The following is a 22,411-nucleotide window of genomic DNA, read 5'->3' on the forward strand; positions in this document are numbered from 1 at the left end:
TGGGTGTGAAGTGGCATGTCCTATGGGTGTGAAGTGGCATGTCCTGTGGGTGTGAAGTGGCATATCCTATGAGTGTGAAGTGGCATGTCCTATGAGTGTGAAGTGGCATGTCCTGGTGGTTCGGTTTGGTATCACCCTAATTGCTAATGACGTTGAGCATTTTTTCATGTGCTTTGTTAGCCATTTGTATGTTTTCTTTGGAGAAATGTCTATTCAGATCCTTTGCCCATTTTCAAATTAGGTTGTTTGTTTTTTTTTATTGTTGCTTTATAAGAGTTTTTGTAGACAGAATTCTTGAGTATTTACTCATTTGTGCATTCATTCATCCAGTCCACAACTACGCTGGGCCAGTCCCGGAGGCCCCAATTCAGCTCAGACTTGGCACTGCTGGGACACTGGCCCTCGAAGAAGTGGTTGGAAGAAAGCAGGTTGAATTCAGTCTTGGAGCCAAGTGTCTGCTGCCCACCTCTGCAGAGCCAGACCTGAGATTCCAGGACTTAGAGCATCGAGGTCTGGAAGGGGGAATGGAGTTTGCCAGGCAGAAAGGATGTAGGAGAAGGCACAAAGACTGGGAAAGGTGGGAAATGAAGGAGCCGGGATTACCAGAGGATGGTTCTTGCAGCTTTCAGTGTGGAAGACATTGAGTGAGGTGGCCAGAGCTGGGTGCTGACTGTGCCATAGGACCACAGGGTGTTTCTGCCTGGAGGTGGGAGACCAGGTGGCTCTTACCCTTGGCGGCCATCGGAAGTCCCCTGGGACCTCTGCTGTCAGAGCCCCAGCAGACATGTGACCTCGGCAGAATGGGGAGGCATACAATGTTCCCAGCAGCGAGGTGCCTGGGGCCCAGTGTGCGGCAGGTTTCCCATCCATCTCAGATCCCCGGGCCGGTTTTCCAAGGATCTACAGTTACTTTGGGCTGAATTCCCCAGATTCCAGCCCACTCCCAGCCCCACCCGCCCAGATACTCTTCCTCCCTGCCAGACTGGGGCGGTCCGGTCCATTGTGCCCGTGGGAGACCCAAGGGTCCAGCAGATTAGCGGGCGTGGGAGGGTGGTGGGTGGGCGGGCCTCGGATTGGGTGTCAGTCCCAGCACGTGCTGTGGGCTTGGGCCACACGGGGATTTTCCCAGCTGGCTGGGGTGGTGGCCGCCTGGAAAAACACCGACTGGTTCTCTTGACAATGGGCAGCCGTGTCTGGGGCCAGGACATTTGCTTAGGGGAGCCCTTGGCTGTCTCCCCAACTGCCTCAGGATTCCTGCACTTCACTAAACAGCCTTGTGTATTGTTCAAAGTCAGATACTGCCATGGTCTCCCCTCCTTGCAGCTGGCTGCCCCCTTCCTTTGGGATCTTTAAGACCCAACAGCAAAGCAGGGGGCCCCAAAAGCCCACACCTGGTTCTACATCCAAGAGAAGTGGTGTTCAAATACCTGTGTACAAATGTGCAACATAGCGTTTTCACAATAGTCCCAAAGTGGAAAAAAACAAAACCCAGTAAGATGAATTTTGTTATTGTTAAGTCTGACTCCTAGTGACCCTGTACACAACAGAAGGAAACACTGCCCGGGTTTCTCCATCCTCACAATCACTGCTGGGTTTGAACTCACCGAATCAATCCACCGACCCTTCACTTTACTAAGCATGATGTCCGTCTCCTGACAACATGCCCAAATCAGGTGAGACTAAGTCTCACCATACTCACTTCTAAGTAGCATTCTGGCTGTACTTTTTCTAAGACAGCTTTGTTTTTCTGCCAGTCTCTGGTCTAAATTGTGGTGGTTGTGTACCATTGAGTCATTTCTGACCATACATAGGGTTTCCGAGGCAGTAAACCTTTATGGGAACAGAAAACCTCATCTTTCTCCCATGAAGCAGCTGATAGATTTGAACTGCTGACCTTGCAGTTAGCAGGCCAATGAGTAAACCATTACGTTACCAGGGTTCCTGTGGTATGAATAGATAAATAAAATGTGACAGAGTCATGCAATGGAATATTGTTGTTATGTGCCGTTGAGTCTGTTCTGACTCATAGCAACCCTGTATAGAGTTTCCAAGGAGTGGCTGATAGGTTTGAACTGTCGACCTTGTGGTTAGCAATCCAGTGCTTATCCTATAGCGTCACATCATATTGCTGTTGAGTGCCATCGAGTCAGTTCTGACTCATAACGACCCTTATAGGGTTTCTAAGGGGTGGCTGGCGAGTTTGAACCACTGATCTGTGCTTAGCAGCTTGACAGCTCTGATAGCGTAGTGGTTACGAATCAGGCTGCAAACCGCAAGGTCGACAGTTCGAAACTACCAGCTGTTCCACAGGAGAAAGATGAGGCTTTTGGCTCCTGTAAAGATTTACAGCCTCGGAAACCCTGTACAGGGTCGCTATGGGTCGGAACCGACTCCACGGCACATAACAACAAGAGTACCACAGCAGGACTCTACCACTCCATATCGCTGTTGTTGTTAAGTGTCGTCAAGTCGGTTCCGACTCCTAGTGACCCTGTATAGGCTTTCCAAGGAGAAGCTAGTCAGCTTGAACCACCGACCTCATGATTCAAAATGACCTTGCAGTCCAGCACATTAACCCACAGTGCCACACTAGAACTCCGTATTACTTGTTGTTAAGTACCAGGGAGTCGGTTCTGACCCATAGCGACCCTGCACAGGGTTTCCGAGGCTGTAAATCTTTAGGGAGCAGAACGCCTCATCGTTCTCCCGCAGAACAGCTGGTAGTTTCGAACTGCTGACCTTGAGGTTGGCAGCCCGACTCGTAACCACTACGCTACCAAAGCTCCTTTCTAGTGTATAGAAAGGAATGAAGTCCAAAGACATGCCTGCTACATGGATGAACATGGATCACATGATGCTTTGTGGGAGGAGCCACTCACAAAGGGCCACACTGTTGGGTCCCACTGATACTGACAATAGTATCCAGAGTAGGAAAGCCCATGAAAACAGCAGATTAGCGCCCTCCAGGGGTTGGAGCGGGAGGTGTGGGCTGTTTGAGAATTAGGTAGTGCTGGTGGCTTCACCACATGGTGACTATCGCCGAGGTGTAGACCTTAAAGAGTTACCTTTATGCTAGTATACTTTATGGGGTCCTGGTGTGGCGCTGTGGGTTCTGGCACTGGACCAAAAGGTCGGTTTGAACTGCAAGGTGGGCGGTTCAAATTCACCAGCCTCTCCTCAGAAACCCTATACAGGGTCACTATGAGTCAAAACCGACTGGATGTCATTTCACAACAACTTTATGCTATGTGAATGCCACCAATTAAAAAAAAAGAAGCACAAATACGTTAGCACCGCATGTAGAGTGAATCTAGGTCCCTGGGTGACAGACATATAGTTGTCCATCAAATACTAAGATAAAGAAGTTCTAGTGTGGCAAGATAATGCACGGAACCAAAAGGTCAGTTTGAACTGCAAGGTCTATGGTTCAAACCCACCAGCCACTCCTCGGAAACCCTATACAGGGTTGCTCTAAATCGTAACCAACTCGACGGCACTTAACAACAATTAAGGTCAAGGATGGCAGTGTAAGGTCACCCAGCAGTGGTGTGAGAGAAAGGTCTGACCATCTGCTTCCATGAAGATGACAGCCAAGAAAACCCTGAGGAGCATTTGGGGTCCCCATAAGAGGCAGGGTGGTGATTTAGTTTAAAGCGAACCTGGCAAGTACCTCTCTATGTGTGGAACTCGGTTCCCAGAGGGTAGCAGGCACAGAGACAATGTCGTAACAACAGAGACAATGTTGCAATAAAGCGAGAGCTCTACACACAGCAAGTGCCCAGTTCATGTCCGATCACCCTTGTCTGGGAGGATTGATTTCTTTACGACCCATTCCACAGATGTGAACACTGAGGCTCAGAGAGGCAGAATGCCTCCCAGTAGTACATCTGGGCTATAGTAAGCTTGGCACACAGTGGTCAGCCTGCCTGGCCCAGGCTACACGAGGGGAGTTGAAACCAGCTGCATCTGGTTCGTAGTTGATGGTTGTTACGTTCCAGGTGTGATGTTCTATGACCTGAAGGGTCTATGGGGTGGGGTGAGGCATGGTTCTTGTGTTTGGTGGGACTTGCAGCTCTGCTGAGATATTTGTGATCCTGTGATCCTTGCAGTCCCCTAGAATTTACGGTCATGTGGGATTTGTGATCCCAAAGGATGTACGATCCCATGGTTCATGTGAGACTTGTGAGTCCGTGGGATTTTTGCGGTTCCATGGTGCTTGTGTTTTGGGGTACTTGGGATTTGTGGCTCTTGTGAGTTGGTGGGATTTGCAACCTCATGGAACTTTCTAGTCCATGGGACTTGTGGATTTCAGATTTAATGAGATTTATGATTTCTGTGGTTCTTGTCATGTTAATGTTGTTACTGGCTGCTGACTCACGGTGACACCGTGTGTTACACAGTTGAAGTGTGCTCCGTGGGGTTCTCTTGGCCTTTCTTCCATGGTAGTGCTGGGTGGTTTGAGCCGCTTCAGGTTAGTAGTAAAGTGTAAACCGTTTGTCATCTCCAGGGTCTTGCCACATGTGGGTCTTGCCGTAAATTCCAAGGTGGGAGGGCATGAATGAATGCATGGGCCTTTTTAGCTAACATTGCATGTTGAGTGTTGCTTATAGAAAGTGTGTCTTTTCCGGCAGGAGTCTCACTTTGTCCTCCTGTCCATGGTGGGTGGCTGTTCAATGGCTCAGTGACTGAGGGGATAGGGAGGGACAGGGGGTCCTGCCTGACTCATCTCCCTGCCTATCTTCTCTCCCTCACCTGCAGAGCGCTGTCCTCCGTGGTAGCCCTGGGAGCCAACATCATCTGCAACAAGATCCCCGGCTTGGCCCCGCGGCAACGTGCCATCTGCCAGAGCCGGCCGGACGCCATCATTGTGGTTGGGGAAGGGGCACAGATGGGCATCAACGAGTGTCAGCACCAATTTCGCTTTGCTCGCTGGAACTGCTCGGCGCTAGGCGAGAGGACGGTCTTCGGGCAAGAGCTCCGAGTAGGTAAGGGCGCCTCCAGGCTCCAGGGGCCGGTGCTGGGCCCCCTGATGGCCATGCTGGGCCATATTCTGGTCATGCACAACCTCTCACCGCTGACCTCCGCTTCCCTGGCTTTCCGGAGCCTTCTCCGTGGCCGGCCTGGGCAGGCTAGGACCAGGAGGGGTGCTGGGTCTGGGGCAGGGGCAGGGACTGGGCCTGGATGTGTGATCCGATGAGGGTCATCCCTGATCCTGAGGCTGTGCAGCTGTCCAGCACCCTGCTCGCTTCTGACCCTGGACATTCTGCCTCACCTCCCTGCCTCTGTTTCTGTGTCTAGAAAATGGAGTGATACTGGTATTTGCAGGATGGGGTGGTTGTGGGATTGGATGAGGCCAATCCTGGCGCCCAGCAAATTCTGTGAGGATTTAGGGGTGGAATGGGTCCAGGCGGTTCTGACCACACAGTTGGGAATACTGAGGACCCTGGTGGGCTGAGGATAGGTAGGCAGGGCATGCAGGCAGAGTCAGGAATGGGCGAGGGGATCCTGCAATCCAGAGACCCGCTGTGGAGACAGGTGGGTGTGTTGAGGTTCGGAAACATGGCAGGTAGGGTGACAAGATTCCTGCCTTCATAGTTTTGTGAGGGAGGTTTCTCGGTGCCCATTTTATAGACACAGTGACTGAGACTCAGAGAGGGGTTTAGCCTGAATTTGGATTCAGCTGTGTGACCTCAGTCACATCCTTTGAGGCTATGCAGGGCCACCTTTGTAATGTGAGTGAAAAGAAGGGACGAATCTCTCTTAGAAGCATAAGCAAATGCCCCTTAGAAACCAGGATGGTGAGAGTTCATCTCACATACTTAGGACATGTGATATCAGGGACCAGTCCCAGGAGGTGGACATCATATTTGGTAAAGTGGAAGGTCAGCGAAAAAGAGGAAGACCCCTCTACCTCCCACCCAATGCGATGGATTGGCACAGTGGCCGCAGCAATGGGCTCCGATATAGCAACATTGTGAGGACAGCTGGGGCTGTGTTTCATTCTGTTGTGTATAGGGTCTCTATAAGCTCCTTAAACAACACAACAGTATGGACACAGGGGCCCCTGGGTGGTACAAATGTTAAATTCTGGACTCTTAATGGAAAGATGGGCAGTTTGAACCCACCCAGAGGCACCTCGGAAGTAAAGCCTGGTGATCTACCTCTAAAGAGTCACAGTTTTGCACACATGGGGTCACCAGGAGTCCACATCAATGGCAACAAAGAAACAGCAAACCTTGCCCCGTGCAATACTTTGAGTGGGTGAGAGCCGGGGGTGGTGGTGGTGGTGGTGGTGGTACGTCCGCCCAAAGGCCATTGTGAGGGTTAGACACAGAGAGTGGACCTCGGGCACAGTGCCAGGCATGCCCCCAGCCTGCAGGGTTCCCGAGGACCTAGGACCTGAGCTGCTGAGCAGCCGTAGTTGCTGGGCCCTCGGCCAGAGCCAAGCTCTGCAGGGCTTGGAGCTCCATTGAGGGGCTGGGGGTGGCGCAGAGGAAAACCCCTGGAGGCCCCTTTGCGGTGAGCAGTCCGTGGGTGGCACCTGGCACAGCCAAGAGGGTGGCACCGCCCCCTCCCTGAGGCCCCGCCACCCAAGTGCAGGGCTCCTCCAAGCCAGCTGGGGAGGGTGGGGCTGCCCGACACCCTTCTCTGGGGAGGGCGTCGAGGAGGAGCTGCCTCCTGTTAGGTGCTCTCTCATGTACCTTGCCCTTTGCCCCCGAGACTCTGGCTTCAAGGCAGCTGTGAGCACGCCTGGGGAAACTGAGGTCTGGAGTAGTCGCAAAGTGGCCGCGGTCACAGTTTGAGTAGTTGAGCTGGATTTGGGTCTCTGGGACCTTTCCCAGTAATTTCCCCCTCAGCCTTTTAGAGGAGGCAAGAGAGGGGCAGATAGGAAAGTATCAGGGGGATAGACTGGGACTTTACTGGGGCCCTGAGACAAAGGTGTGTGGGAGACAGAGCCACTTTGAGCCCCTGTTTGGAGTAGGGCCTTAGGCAGGGACCACTGGAACCCAGGATCCCTCAGAACTGTCCAGAGCCCAGAGGAGTCACCCACCCCCAGAGTGGACACTCTGTGGCCCTCCCAACCACCTTTGGCTCCCTGCCCCTTGAGGTCACAGCTGTCCCTCTGGAGGACAGGGTCCTGGAGTGTATATCTCCCTGAGGAGGGATGACCACAGCCAGGGGCTCACAAGGGTGGGGTGCTATGCTTCAGTCACATCTGGAGACCCCGAGGGTCAGGCCGAGAGCTGCTTGCTGAGTTAGCCTCCGTACTGCACCCTTGCCCCTCCAACCCCGTTGCCTCAGGCTCTGCTTTAAGGGAGCTCCTCCCAGGTCATTCCACCTCAGTCATGAGTGGGTCACATTGTGGGCAGAACTGTCTGCACTCGATAACCTCACTGCCCTCGGGCCATTGGAGACCCTCCATCCAGATCCACTCCAGCCTTTAACTGTACCTCGAGCCCCTTGCTCATATCTTCTGCCATACTCCTTCCCACATGCTGTGCCTTTATTTGGAAACTCCACTCCACCTCTAAAGCTCAGTTCAATTGTCACCTCCTCCAGGAAGTCCTTCCTGATTTCTCTGATGAGATAAAGGCACTTGGTCACGGTTCAATAGCTGTGTGGTCATGTCTTCATGTGTTTCTCCCACTAGACTAGGGGCTCCCAGGCAGGCCCAGAGGTCAGGTGTGTGCTATGTACACAGTCAGGTCAGGCCGTCCTCAAGTGCTGGTCTCAAGGAGTGACTGGGACCAGTGAAATTGGAGGTTTTGACCCGAAAGAGGTGTCCTAGGGCTCGGCTTTGGGCTGGTGGCAGACGCAGTACCGAGGGACATAAGCTAGACTGTGTGCAGGGTGTCCATTCCACCCCAATCACAGACAATGTGGAGAAAGGGGCAGGGCTGAGTCCACATCCTTGTCCACTCAGTCCCCATGCTTCTCGGACTCTCATTGGGCAGGTGTTACTGTCACTTCCTGGCATCCACCCCCTGACAGCCAGAGTTCCTATGCCCCTCCCTTCCTCCCAAACCTGCAGTGGCTCCCTGTTGCTCAGGATAAAGTCAGTTCCTAAGACTGCCATCTGAGACCCCCCCTCCCGAACCTTCTTTCTGCTTCCCTGCCTTGCTTCTCAACACCTGACCCACCTCTTTCCCTTTGCTCGGGCTTGGGAGACCCTCCCTTCTGTTCTTATTCACAGGTTCCTTATTGGAGGGGTGTGTGATTTTTTCTAAGGCCAGTTCATAGCCCCCACTAGTGTCCTACCCTCCCAGCCCACCCACCCTGGCTCAGTGTGAGCCACCAGGCCTCCCTGCTCTTTCAAAAGTCCTGCCTGAAACCCTCTTTTGGGTCTTGCTGCTGAGGTGTGAAGACCCAGCTCTTGGCAGGAAGTCTGGCCACTTCGGAGCATGCTGGGCTGATTGACCTGTGAGGAGGCCTGGCCTGGGTGGGTGGGACAGGTCCCTGCAGGCCTTGCAGTGACCTTGATCCATTCCTAATTCTTCAAAGCTGAGAGAGAACCCTTAAAGGGAGCAAACAAGCCCAATACGAAACTCTCAATCCCTCTTCCAGATGAGTGCTACCTCATGTGTGCTTCCAGGGATGGGGAGCTAGAGCTTTGCTGTGAGGACCCGGTACTGACCTGGCTCTGCCCCCACCCCTTGGGCTCTAGCTGCTCGGTTCTCTTCAGGGGGTCTAACCCCCTGACCTGGTATTCCAGGGAAGCTGGGGTTCCTGGGCCGAGGTGTCTAACTGGCACCATGACTGAATCAAGACTGTGATGAGGGCTTCCCTGAGAAGATGAAGTAGATACTGAGACCCAAGGGAGCACCGGAGTGACTCAGGCCAGCCTGAAGGAAACACAGGGAAGAGGGTGTCATGAGGAGGAACAGCATGTTTTCCAGGAACGGAGGAAAGTTTAGGCTTGCAAAAGCATCTCGGATGACGAGAGGGGAGACACACTGGCGGCAGGGCCCAGAAGAGGCTAAACAGACAAACGACATCTCACCCCTGCTTGCAGCCCCTCCAGCCCCTGCCCAGAGTCCCCTAGGGCCCCATAGGCTCAGGGGCTACAGCTGTGTATGCTTCCCACCCTCCAGGGCTGCCGGGCTGCATGGACCACTGCACCCTGCCCCACGTGCCGGCCTCAGACATGACTGGGCATAGGGCTGCCCTGACCCTCGCTCACGTGAGCGCCCCAGGTGGCGGGCAGTTGTCCCTGACCCGTCTGCTGTCGGGGAGATTTGCATTGGGAACGTTGTCAAGTCAGGCCTTATTAATCACTGCCCGAAATAGGGGCTCAACTGAGTCTGTCAGTTTCCAAATACTCAGAGGGGACAGGGGACAACTTGGGGTGTCTGGGGGAAGTGAAACCTTGCAGATGGGAGGGTGGCTTCAGGACCTGGGTCTGCTGGGAACCCTGCCCAGGGATTTACAAGCTGGGCCCAGGGGAACGTCATCCCCTGGCTCTGGCGGGTAGGGGAGGGGAGTTTAGGATTGCCCTGTCTACCGTGATGGCCGCAAGCTACCAGTGGTCAGGTCAGATGGAGTTGGACTCAAAGAGTAAGATGCACAGCAGATTCCAAAGACGAAAAGCAAGTCTGATCTCTCACCCACACATCTTTTTTGGGTCATGTGTTGGAATGATCACATTTTAGCTTTACCAGCTAAGTCAAATAGCCAAAAGCAGGTCTCCCTTTCTTTTCATTTTCCATACTGTGACTACTAGAAGGTTTTAGATTCCAGGTGTGGCACGTGGTACACTCCTGATGGACAGACGGGGCTGCTTTTGGAGGGAAAGAGACTGGCCCAAGGTCGTGTGGTGTTGCCCAAGGTCATGGCGGTTTAGGGGGAGCCCAGCTGTCTCCTCCTATGGCTTTGAGACGGCTTCCTTTCACCAGCCCCTGTGGGTAGCTCAACCTGTACTGATTGAGCACCCACTGTATGCTAGGCTTGCGCAGGGTGTGGGGGTCTGACAGGAAGGCCAACCAGCCCTGCCTCTGGATGACTGGCCAGCCCCCGGCATGTGTGAGGATGTTGGGTGAGCTCAGGCCGAAGGCCCTGTGGGGAATTGTGGACAGAGCTGGGCAGCCTTTGAGCTCTAGATCTGGTGGGGTGGGTGTCTTTGTCCTGCCTGTTTCCTGGATTAGCTCAGAATTCGAGTTGGCCCACCCTCATGTCAGGCACCCAGCCCAAGGCAGCAGGAGAAGTCATCCGCAGGCTGGGGTCCAGCCAGCCAGGACTCTAGGGACCAGAGTGGACAATTGGAGCCTTGAAGGACAGAATCAGAACAACTCTGTAGAGAAGCAAGACCACCAAGCCTGCAGTGCAGAGGGTTTATCAGGACCCAGGTCAAGGTGGCCAGGGCTCTGTCTCGGCCACCACAGGGCTGGCTCACACCTGGAAGGGACAGTTTTCATGTGGCCAAGGAGGTGGTTTACCTGCCTCACCCCTGCTGACAGCCTGGGAGGGCCTCTCCCCTGCCTGGAGCTTTCTAAAGGGCCACCTGGAATATGTCCACAATAGGACTTTTCCTCCCTCCTGGTGGGGCCTGGGCAGACAGGCCAGGGCCAGGTCACTGTGAGAGTCAGGCTGTGTACTAGCCTGGGCTCTTGGGACTGGAGCTAGGCCAGGACTTGGGGTCTCTCCTCAGAATGGGGGCAGCACTGAGCTGACCAGCACAAGGGCTCCGGAGGTAAGAGTAGAGCCACCTCGGGGTCAGCCTATCCTGCTCATGCGCTATGGGGTCTTTATATTTAGGACTTGTCTGAACCTTTCATGACACCCCAAGGTAGAGGTTTTAGTATGGATGTTCAGGGGCTGAGTGACTAGTGAGGACTGGGCTTTGGCCCCGAGGATCAGCTCCAGGGCCCACTTGCTTGACCGCTGGGCTGTGGGGTCCTGGTGCTGGAAGCTGGGGGCTCTGAACCCCACAGGCAGGCAGCTGCTACGTTTGTTGAAAGCCGGGAGGGATGAAGGAGGGATTGACCAGGAAGGCAGGCTGCCTGGGTGGAACTCGCTAATGAGAATTCTGTCGGAAGCCACCGGACCCCAGAGACATGAAGGAGGGGCGTGGGGGTGGGGGCAGGTAGGAGTTCACAGAAGGCCAGGCCCAGTTAGGGTCCAGCTCTGGAGACAGGACGCAGCCCCTGGCTCCGGCCCCCTAATGTGTGGTCCCGGCTGGGCTCTGCCTGTCCTAGCCTTGGTGCCCCGATGCCCTGACAAGGGGGCAGGAGGTGACAGCCACTGCCCAGCTGGAGCCCAGCAGGCCTGCGGGGGCTGCTCCTCGGCGTGTGAGGCCTCCGCTGGGTCGGAACAAAAGCCCCGGGCGCGAGGGCGTGCTGGCGTGTTTGGACCTGGCACGACTTTTTCCAGGGCTCTGTTTATGACAACGGCAGAGAAGAGCTTAGCGTGGAGACACTGACTCAGCGGAGCAGGGTGGGGGCCAGGGCAGGGCTGGACGGAGGGATGGAGGGGCAGAAAGAAAGCGGGACAGAGAAGGACACTGGGATACAGAGAGACGGAGGAACAGAAAAAGACTGAGGACAAAAGGGACAGAGCGAGACATACAAGATAGAGGGGCAGAGAGAGGGCAGCACACACACACATGCAGACATACATACATGAATACACACATGCACACTTGAAGACATACCAGAAACACACACATGAAGACATACACACATTCAGGCATGCAGACATGCACATGTACCCTTGCAGACTCACATACATGAATACAGACATTCAGACACACACACATACACACATGCCGGCATGTACACACATGCACAGAGACATAAAGCAGACACACGTGCAGATATACACACATGCACACATGTGTACACACATGCAGACATGCACGCAGGCACACATGCAGACACAAACATGCCCATGTGCAGACATACATACATGCACATATACCCACCCCTGCACACACACACACGACTCCAGGGCTCTGAGACAGATTGTTGAACAGCCCCATATATCGGGCCTTTCCTGGGCCCAGCTCTGTTTGCTTCTTGCACCTCAAACATCTTTAAGGTGGGTGCTGATAGTACCCCCATTCAACAGCTGTAGGAACTGAGACCGGGAACCCAATACTCCGCTCAGTCTGGCACCAGGTTCTGCTCGTGTCCCCTATACCAGGCTTGTCCCAGGTCACAGTGGGCAGCTGGAGACTGAACTGAGCCCAGGTGGGCGTCAAGGAGCCAAGCAAGGGTGTGGGCAGCTGTGAAGGTACACACTGGGCCAGGCTGGACCCTCTGTCCAGGAGCCACAGCAGGTCCCTGGCATTGCCATTGGGGTGATTCTGACTCAGCCTTCCATCGGGTAGAGTGGAACTGTCCTACGGGGTTTCCGAGGCTTGTAAATCTTTACGGAGGCAGATGGTCTCATCTTCCTCCTTGGAGCAGCCCAATGCTCAACTCAAACCCATTGTATCACAAACACTCCTTCCAGCCAGACCAAGACCCCACAAGGCTGGTGACATAAGGTGGGGGTGTTCCAGGGTATCCCCTTACCTCCTCTTGCCTCAATCTCTCCACCTGCAAACTGGGAAAGTACTGGGGGTCTCACCATGTCCCTGTTCCATCTGACAAAACCTTCCCCTATTGCTGCTGAGGCTGGAAACCCCCACTGCAGGGCTCACTCTCACCTGGGGACACTGAGGGAAGGGGCTTGACCAGGGGCCCACTGGGATTGGCCACTATTCTTGGGAAGTCTCCCTGGTGCCTGACTTGGGTTCCAGCTGTTACTTGCCTCTCTCGGCTGCCCTCGGAGTCTAACTGCTCTGGGTAAGGAACTCTACTGATATCCCCCAATATCCAACCCTCTCCTGGTCTCTTCTCATTGGTAAAGTCCAGGCCCAGAGACCCCTCCAGACTTCTCCATTCCCAGCTCCCCTCATTGATCCACCTCCCCCATCAGATTATGTCCCCAACCTGACCCCTTCTCGTTTCCACTACCTGGCCAGCCTACCCTCTCTTTCTTACCTGGACCCTTGCAACAGTCCCTAAGCTGTTCTCTCTACTTCCACCTGTGACCCCCACAGTCTGGCCTCCTCACCACACCAGGAGTCCTTTTAAATCTAAGCCAGAACAACACCTCAGTGGTTCCCCATCTTCATGGAAGGAAGTCCAGACTTCTCCTCATGACTCCCCAGGCATGATATGGCCTAACCCTCAGGGACCACTGCCCACCTTATCTCTCTTTGCTCTGGGAGGGCAAACCCCACACATGCCTACATAATTTCCAACTTAGCATTACTGTTTCCTCTACCTGAACACTGTTCCCTGCACTTTTTTTTTTTTTTTTAAAGTTCTTTAAATTTTGTTCCATATTTTTACTAATTTACTTTTTGTTGTTGAGAATATACACAGCAGAACACATACACCGATGCAACAGTTTCTACGTGGTCAGTTCAGTGACATGGATGGAAGTCTCCACACTGTGCAGCTCTTCTTCTTCTCACCAGCTCACTGGCCTCTAAGGTTCCTATGTAATCATTTAAGCTGTGGCTGGAAACCCAGTTTGATTGCAAGTAGATAGATCTTAAAAGGGCACCATGTTTGAGGCGCACATTCCTTACTGGTGAAGCTGAGCTATTATTTGGTTTTAAGAAGACATCAGGGGATACTTTTGGTTTAAGGTTTAAAGGTTATCAAAAGTTTCAGGGGTTCCCATGCTTTTGTGTGGCTCACCTCTCTCATCTTTGGGACCCGCCGCCTTCAGCATCCTTTTCTAAGGGGTAGGGGCTTCTCTCCTGACACCCTTGGTGGCTCCGACCATTGTCTTCCATTAGCAATGTCTGAAGAGCCCTAGCCAGCCCCCTGACCCCTGAACTATGACTTTGTTGGCCTTCCTCTGCTGTGTGCTTGACCTTGAGATAGGTCCCTGACCAGGGTTGACAGATGAGGGGCTCAGTGTCTGGGATGCAGGAGGCTTGGCCAGGAGGGTGGTCTCAGCAGCTCAGGCTGAGATTGGCTTGTCATTGAAGGGGCAGAACAGAGCACTACAGGGTTGGGTCAGTCCTAACCTGGGCTCTGGAGCCAGACCCAGCTCTGCATTCCATCTGCTAGGTGACCTTGAGCCACCCCCAGTGTCCTTGAGGTGAGGTCCCTCATCCTGATGTGGTTGTCAGGCGGGGTTTGACTGAATTTGTATGCAATTCCCCCAGAAGTGTCAAATACCATTTTTGTAATGGCTGTGTGAGCTGTAATTCACATTCTACAAGTCACTCAACACGTATGATTCAATGGTTCCAGTGTTCACAGACTTTACAAGGGGAAGTCAAGGATTGTTACAAAATCATAGAAGCCTCCACTAAGCAGAAATATCCTCCACCTAGGTCAGACACAAAGAATTCTGCACTCTGTGATTTATGTCACATCAGAATGACACTTTCGGTGTCCTTGAGACACTCAGATCGTGTCCTTTTGAAATGTTCTTTGAATTTGTTGTGTTGTTAAGTGCCGTCGAGTCAGTTCCGACTCATAGTGACCCTGTACAGGGCTTCCGAGCCGCGGCTGGTGAGTTTGAACCACCGACCTTGCAGTTCAAACCAATCTGTGGTCCAGTGCTTATCCTACAACGTCACACCAGACTCCATGTGTGTGGGGAACAAGAGGTCTAAGGGGGTGTAAGATCAGGGCTGTAGGAGTGTATGGGGTAAGGTTTCTCAACAAAATTCTCATTGGATAGTCATTGTTGCCCTCAAAGGATTAGCAGATGCATTTGTCAGTGACGGAATACATTTCCTCAGTATACATGTCCTGCCCTCTTCCTCACCAATGCAGTTTCCTGTTTTCTTAAAACATCTTCATAACAAGTCCTTCATGATTGTCCTATGTCCTTCAAGAAAATCAGATGGCCCCTTTGTTGTTACTGCTGTCAAGTGCTACTGAGTCAGTTCCAAGGCATAACAACCCTGAATAGTGTTTCTGATACTTTTGTTTTTTAGATTTTTTAGTGTATGTTATTAAAAGTTTTAAAGAAATTTAAATAGTGACTGAAAAATCGGACATACCCACATGTGTGCCATTCCAGTATTTTTCATTCCTTTGTAGAGATATATACTTTCTCACAGTATCTTTCTCTTTTTTTAAAAGCTTTTATTGTGAATTGACTGATACTTTACATGGGAGAACATCAGTTTTGCTTTCATCCTTCGTATTTTGTTTCATTGCGATGATTACAATCCCCTCCCTGCATCATTATTTAACAGCAGTATTTGCTTCTCTCTCTCTCTCTTTTTTTTTTATGTACACAAAAACACTCGAAACACATAATCCTTTAAACAACCAAAGGGCACATTCTGCAAGCCTGCCTCCTTGCCTCTAGCACCCAGTCCCTCTCTTCCCATGAGTCCAGAGTCCTCAGCTGCTCCCTCTCTCCATGTCCTCATCTCTGCCTCCATCTCTGGTGTTGCTACTTCTCTGGATAAGGTCCCGCATTCCGCTTATGGTCTTCTCCCTTGATGGTCCTAGGGTCCTCTGTTCCTGGACTGTAAGATTAACTACCCTCCCCTTTTTGTTACAAAACTTCTACCTTTACAGTTGTGACAGTTGCAATTAGTCATGATAACAATTACTCACTATTGAATCAAAAGAATCCTATCCTAAAGAAAAATCTTTGTGGGAGCAGAATGCCTCATCTTTTTCCTGCAAAGCAACTGGTGGGCTCAAACCGTTGATCTGATTCACAGAACAGTGCTTATCTGGAATCCCCCCCCCCCAAAAAAGTCACCATAGCCTTCTGAGCTGACCTCTCTGCCTTGAATTTAACTGGTCCAACAGATCCCCTCAGAAGCCACTATTTTTTCATTTGTTTGTTTTTGTATTTCAGTAACTTTATTGAAAGGTGTATCCCTTAATAACATAATGGTAATTTTGTTAGGTTACCTATACTAACTGAAAATTAATGCTGCTGTATTCAAATATTGAAATGTATCAGCCATTTAGGAAAACAGAAAACTTACCCACAAAACATAGTTTAAAAAATGTAAGATATTATTGTGGCTCTTTGGGATATTTTTCCATGCATATTTGTCCATAAATATCTATAACATGATGTCAAAAGTAATCTGAATTGGTTACAACCATTCTGAATAGTCTCAGGCTGCACAATGCATTTGGTAACTGTTTTCAGTGTTTTCGCAGTTTTTGTTGTTAAGTACCTTCGAGTCGATTCCAACTCATAGCGACCCAGTATAGGGTTTCCAAGGAACAGCTGGTGAGTTTGAGCTGCAGATCTTGTGGTTCAAACCGAACTTGTGGCCCAGTGCTTTATCCCAAAGCACCACACCAGGGCTACCTCAGCTACTTTATGCCTACTTACTTCCTTAAGATTTTATTTTGGCACACTTGTTAAGTGCCATCGAGTTGGTTCTAACTCACAACGACCCTGTAGAGGGTTTCCCAGGAGTGGCTTATGGGTTTGAACCACCGATCTTGTGGTTCGCAGTCCAGTCCTTACCCTACAATGCGACACCAGGACTGTCATTTTAGCACAGTGGGGGCATTTAGTAGGATGTACTTTGTTCCTTTTACACAAAATTCTCAGTTAGAGGAATGGTAGTTTTATAAAAACAGTCCTTACTAAAAATTTCTGGAGTGTTAAATCTAACCTGAACTTGCATTAATAGGGTAGGGCAGTTTTGATTCTCAATAGGACTAGGTTGAGGCAGTAGATTCTGTATAAAAAAACCTTTAAATCATGAATACAAATATCTCCTCTTCTCTAGAAAAACTATTGAAGATAATGAGTATATCAAACTTACCAAGTCTGTTATTTTTGCTTTATATAAAAAAGCCTTCAAATATAATTGCTAGATAGCTATGAAGTCCACATATCTACATTATGTACTTGCATCATGGATGCCAAGAAACCACTTATACTGTTTTGAATGGTAATTCTTATTATGTCTTAAAAGTGTATTTGTAAAATAATTGGCTTTGATGTAAGCTTCGTAATATAATCACACTTAAGATGACTTAGCTCATATAGGTTACTATTTCAATGCCACCTAAATATATTGATTCAATATAAAAATTTAAGTCAGTGTTAAAAATATTCACAGTTTACCACCCCAAGCTTATCATTACAGTTTCACATTTATATTCTTAGCTTTGATTTGTATGCATCACAGGTGAATTCAAGTCTAAATATAATTCCATAGAGGAAGACCCCCAACGAGATGGATCTGCCAGGTGGCATCATTGATGGACTCGGGGGTGGCAGCGTTGGTGAGGTTGGCCTAGGATCGAGCATTGTTTCGTTCTGCTGTGCATGGGGTCGCTATGAGTCGGTTCCGACTCGATGGCACCTTACAACAACAACAACAATAGCATAATATTAAGTAGTCGGTTTCCCAAATCTGAGAACAAATTGAGTAGATCTGTTTTGAGGTTTCACAGTTTAAATCCATTCTAACTATGAATTCCATTGCTGAGGGTTGTCGAGAAAGGAGAAGCCACTCTTTTGATTGGATCTTTTTACTGTTTTTTTTTTGTTTTAAAAGACATCCAAACAAGACTAAGGCAAGTTTATGACATGCTTATGCGTGTTTTGTTTGGGATAAACACATGCATGTACGAACTGGAACCCTAGTAGCAAGACTTTTTGACTCACCGTTGTGCAGCCACCAATACCATAAATTTAAGAACATCTCATCACCCCAAAATGAAACTCATTGCCCATTAGCAGTCACCCCCACCTCCCCACCCTAGTCATTGGTAATCACAAATGTACTTTCTGTCTCTGTGGATTTGCCAATTCTGGGCTTTTCGTACCAACCGAATCCTGTGCTATATGGCATTTCTGTCCAGATTCATTCACTCAACATCGTGTCTTCAAGGTTCATGGATGCTGTAGCATGAATCAGAAATCCTTCCCTTTTTATAGCTGAATAGCTTTTTATTTATCCATTCATCGGCTGATTAGTGGGTTGGCTGCATTTTGGAGTGAATATGGCTAATGCTATGATGAACATTCACATACAGGTTTTTGTGTAGGTGCATTTTCCTCGTTTCTCTTGGGTACATACCTAGGACTGAAATTCCTGAGTCATCTGGTAATTCTTTATTGAACGTATTTGAGAACCAGCTGTACTGTTTTTGGCAATAGCAACACCATTTTGCATCCCCACCAGCAGTGGTTCAGGGCTCTGGTTTTGCCACCTCCTCATTAAGACTCCTTACTGTTACTTTTTACAGTAGCTTGTTACTTTTTTATTCTAGCCATCCCTTAGTGTGTGAAGTAGCCTCTCCTTATGGTTTTGACATGCATTTCCTTACTGGTTAACAAAGTCCCTGGGTGTCACAAATGGTTGCTAACCAAAAGGTTGGCAATTCAAATCAACCCAGTGTGGCCCGGCCATCTGTTTCCATAAAGATTTCAGCCAATACAATTATTGAACATTTTGATAAACAATTCTGTAGAAGAAAGTTGAGCCAAATTTCCAAATTCTCATGGAATCCAGAATTTCTGGTGCCACGGAAGCTGGGTGGACCACTGAAACTACGGCCCTGAGATCATCTTTAAACAGCACTCCAAAAATGTTCCCTAAAGTCATCTTCAAATCAGACCATGGTTTAGTTGCAGTGTTTAAGAGTGCCTGCCGGGAGCACTGTGCTCTTTTAAAATCTATCTATAGGATGTCCAATTGACAACAACTCGAAAGACTCAAGAGGAACCTTAGGCAGCAGTGGGTTTAGGGTAACTGGGGAAGGACAATTCAGAAAAGGACTGTGAGAATCATTGCATAACTCTAAGAAGGAACTCTGGTAGCGTAGTGGTTACAAATCAGACTGTGAATCTCAAGGTCAGCAGATCGAAACTACCATCCGTTCCATGGGAGAATGAGCTCTCTGCTCCCATAAAGATTTACAGCCTCAGAAACCCTGTACAGGGTCGCTATGAGTCGGAACCAACTCCACAGTATGTAACAATAACAACAACAACAACAACATAATCAGTGTCCCTGAATTGTCCATGCTGAAACTGTTGAATTTATGTATGCTCTGCTGTGTATGTTCTCAACAGCAACAACAAAAAATGAAGTAAGTTATATATATTAAGTGTCATCAAGCTGGTTCCAACTCATAGAGACCCTGTATAGGGTTTCCAAGGAGCAGCTGGTGGGTTTGAACTGCCGACCTTGTGGTTCGCAGTCCAGTGCTGTGATATATATATATATATATTGTTGTTGTTGTTGCATGCTGTAGAGAGAGTCCTGTGTGATGTTGCAGGATAATGCGCTAGACTGCAAGGTGGTTTGAACTGCAAGGTTGGCAGTGGCTCTTTGGAAACCCTATATAGGGTCGCTATGAGTCAGAACCAACTCTCTCTCTATAGGAGTCCTGGTGTAGCGCTGTAGGATAAGCACTGGACCTTGAGGTCATTTGAACCACAAGGTCAGTGGTTCAAACACACTAACCACTCCTAGGAAACCCTATACAGGGCTGCTATGACTGGAACCAACTCAATGGCACTTAACAACGTGTGACATTGTTGTTATTTTTGGTGTCATTGAGTGGATATCAACTCGTAGTGACCTTATGCACAACAGAATGAAACACCGCCCAGTCCTGTGCCAACCTCACAATTGTTGCCACCCTTGAGCCCATAACTGCTGCCACTGTGCCAGTGTGTCTCATTGGGGGGTCTTCCTTTTTTTCACTGATCCTCCACTTTACCAAGCATGATGTCCTTCTCCAGGGACTGGTCCCTCCTGATAATATGTCTGAAGTAAGAGAGATAAAGTCTCACCATTTTTGATTCTCAGGAGCATTCTGATTGTACTTCCTCCAACACGGATTTATGTGTTCTTCTGACAGTCCATGGTACTTTCAACCTTCTCCTACAATACCATAAATCAAATGCATCAATTCTTCTACCAAACCACTAGGCACTGACTCGATTCTGACTCATAGAGAACCCCATGGCGAGAGACTGTGTGCCCAGCATGTATTGCAAAATAGATCTACTCAGAAGTTTTCTGGGTCTATTATACTTGGTAATACACAGGATTACTGAGTCAGAATCGAGTTAATGGCAACTGGTTTGGTTTAAGGAGCAAAGGAGCCCTCGTGGCACAGAGAGTTAAGTGTTTGACTGTTAACTGAAAGGTCAGTGGTTTGAATCCATCAGACCCTCCATGGGAGAAAGAAACTTGACTGAGCACTTACTTCAACTCTGTCCCATTGGTCAGAATAGACTCAACAGCAGTGGGCTTGGACCATTCCATGTGGCTATTGGTCATCTCTGTGTCCTTTTTGGAGAAATGTTCGTTCAGATCCTTCGCCCATTGGTAGTCGGGGTTTTGACTTTTTGTTACTGAAGTGTAGGAAATGCTGTCTTTTTTTTAAAAGGGTGTGGAAGCCATTGGACTTTCACCTGGTTGGTCCCATAAATGCAGACCTTCGAGAACGAAGATTCGGAAGACAGTGGTGTATTTGTACGTCACAGCTCAGCCTAAAACATTTTTTACTAAGGGAATACGAAAGCTTGTTGACAGCTGAACAAAGTGAACTGAAAAGCAAGATTATGTAAAAAAAGGATGTATTTGTCTTTTCTAAAAGTTGATTAAAATAAATTCTACAGCCAGAGTGCAGTTAAAAAATAAATAAATAAATAAATAAATAAAAGGTGGTGGAGGCCAGTGGCAGAGAGGAGGGGTGGGCTGAGCAGTGCTGGCTGCACACACTTGTCCACACTCACAGAAGCCTTGTTCAGCTGTGATCACAGGTGTGCCCAGGTAGGCTCAGGTGGGCACACAGGTAGGTCCATGAGGAAGGCATACACAGTCACAAATATCCTGGCTGGGGTGGGTTTCACATGGGTAGGCTGGAAGCTTAGGCCAATATTTTGGGACAGTTATACCCGAAGTTGTCATACACAGGATGGGTCATAGTACAGTAAAATGCACAAGTGTTACGCTTTAGGGTCTGGAGTGAACTTGAGGTGTCAGATACTGAATTCCTTCTTCTTGCTCCCAGTGGACTCTGGAATTCTGGACCTTCCCAGGTTTCCATTCCCCGTGGCCCAAGCTGCCATGCCTCTGGGCAGGTCATTGACCTTCTTTGAGCCTCAGACTCCTCGCTGGGAATGAAGGGTTACATTGGGGGTCCTGAACCCTTCCCAGCACTGAGGTCCTACTCCTGGCTTTCTCCCTCCCCCTGCCAGTGACTTGGTCACGATTGATTCAATTGTGGTTTCTTATGCCCTGTGGCCCTGAGTGGATGGTGAGAGACTGTGTGTCCAGCATGTAGAACCACCCTTTCTGGAAGCTTTTGGTGAAGATCAGCCCAGCCCCCAGTCCCCAGCGTGAGGTCAGAGTGAGGGGCTGCCTGGGTGTTCCAGGAAGATGGAGTCTGGCTGGCACCTTGATGGCACACAGCAGGGCAAGGCTGCCTCTCCCTTCTGAGGCTGCCCCCTGTCCAGCACCCTTAGAGAGGGCTGGAATTCAACAGCTGTGCTGTACCTGGATAAGCTTCCTCCCCGACCTCAGTTTCCCCACGAGGCAGTGGCTCCTGGGAGTCCCGGTATTCTGATTTACTCTTTGTGGAGGACAGGGCTCATGGTGACAGTCGGAAGAGGAGACTGTTCTCAGCCCTGTCCAGCCCAAGCCCTAACGTGGAGGTCCACGCCAGCTCTGGTGGGCCCAACCACCCCCTGTCTGCTCACAGAACCAGCTCCCAGGGCAGAAAGGTGAGGGGAGACACAGTGGGGTCTGACTCTAAGTCCAGTATTCCCTCCCCAGGTCTCCCAGCCCCCCACCCCCACACTTTCCTGAGTCTTGGCCAAGACAACTACCCTGAAAGCACTCAGAATCCTGGGGTGGGGGTGGGGTGGGGGGTGGCAACATATTCAGAACCCCCGGAGGCTCTGGAAGGTGGGGCTGGGGGGCCAGTGCGGGACTTGCTTATGGTCTCTGACATTTTTAGGATGGAGTCGTGGTATGGCACTGTAGGATAAGCCCTGGGCTAGTAACCACAAGGTCAGCAGTTGAAACCCACCAACTGCTCCTCAGAGATCTATAAAAGGGTCACTATGACGAGTCTGTACTGACTTGATGGCACTTCGTAACAACAACAACGAGGGCAGCTATTATTGGCTCCGTGTCTGAGGCTGCTGGGGTGGGTGTTCGGTCCTGAGAAGGTCCCCCTGCCCCCGAGGCCCACGTGGACAGATGTGGGAGATGCATTCTTACAGCTTGCCCTCCCTCCCTGTTCACCATCACCAGGCATAGTGGCATCAATGCTGGGCAGCCTGGAACAGCGTGCATGGTCTTCAGGCTCGGGCCTAAGTGTAGTGTCTGTCCTAGGGGATTGCATGGAGAAAAATGAAGGGGTGCAATAGAGTACCAGGTCCCAGCCCTGTCATGTTGGGGTACAAACTCAATCAGATGGGGCCTGTCATG

At 50.1% G+C, this 22,411-nt stretch overlaps 1 protein-coding gene across 1 annotated transcript in view; it reads left to right on the plus strand.

The window, feature by feature from the left end:
* Window positions 1-22,411, plus strand: part of WNT7B (wingless-type MMTV integration site family, member 7B) — a 52,072-nt gene that overhangs the window by 18,833 nt on the left and 10,828 nt on the right. Inside the window, exon 2 of the mRNA XM_006866832.1 lies at window positions 4,759-4,985. Within this exon, the coding sequence (XP_006866894.1) occupies window positions 4,759-4,985 (227 nt within the window). The remainder of the gene's footprint in view (window positions 1-4,758; window positions 4,986-22,411) is intronic.

Source organism: Chrysochloris asiatica, unplaced genomic scaffold, assembly GCF_000296735.1.
Source record: "Chrysochloris asiatica unplaced genomic scaffold, ChrAsi1.0 scaffold00097, whole genome shotgun sequence".
In the NCBI taxonomy this organism is placed as follows: Eukaryota; Metazoa; Chordata; class Mammalia; order Afrosoricida; family Chrysochloridae; genus Chrysochloris; species Chrysochloris asiatica.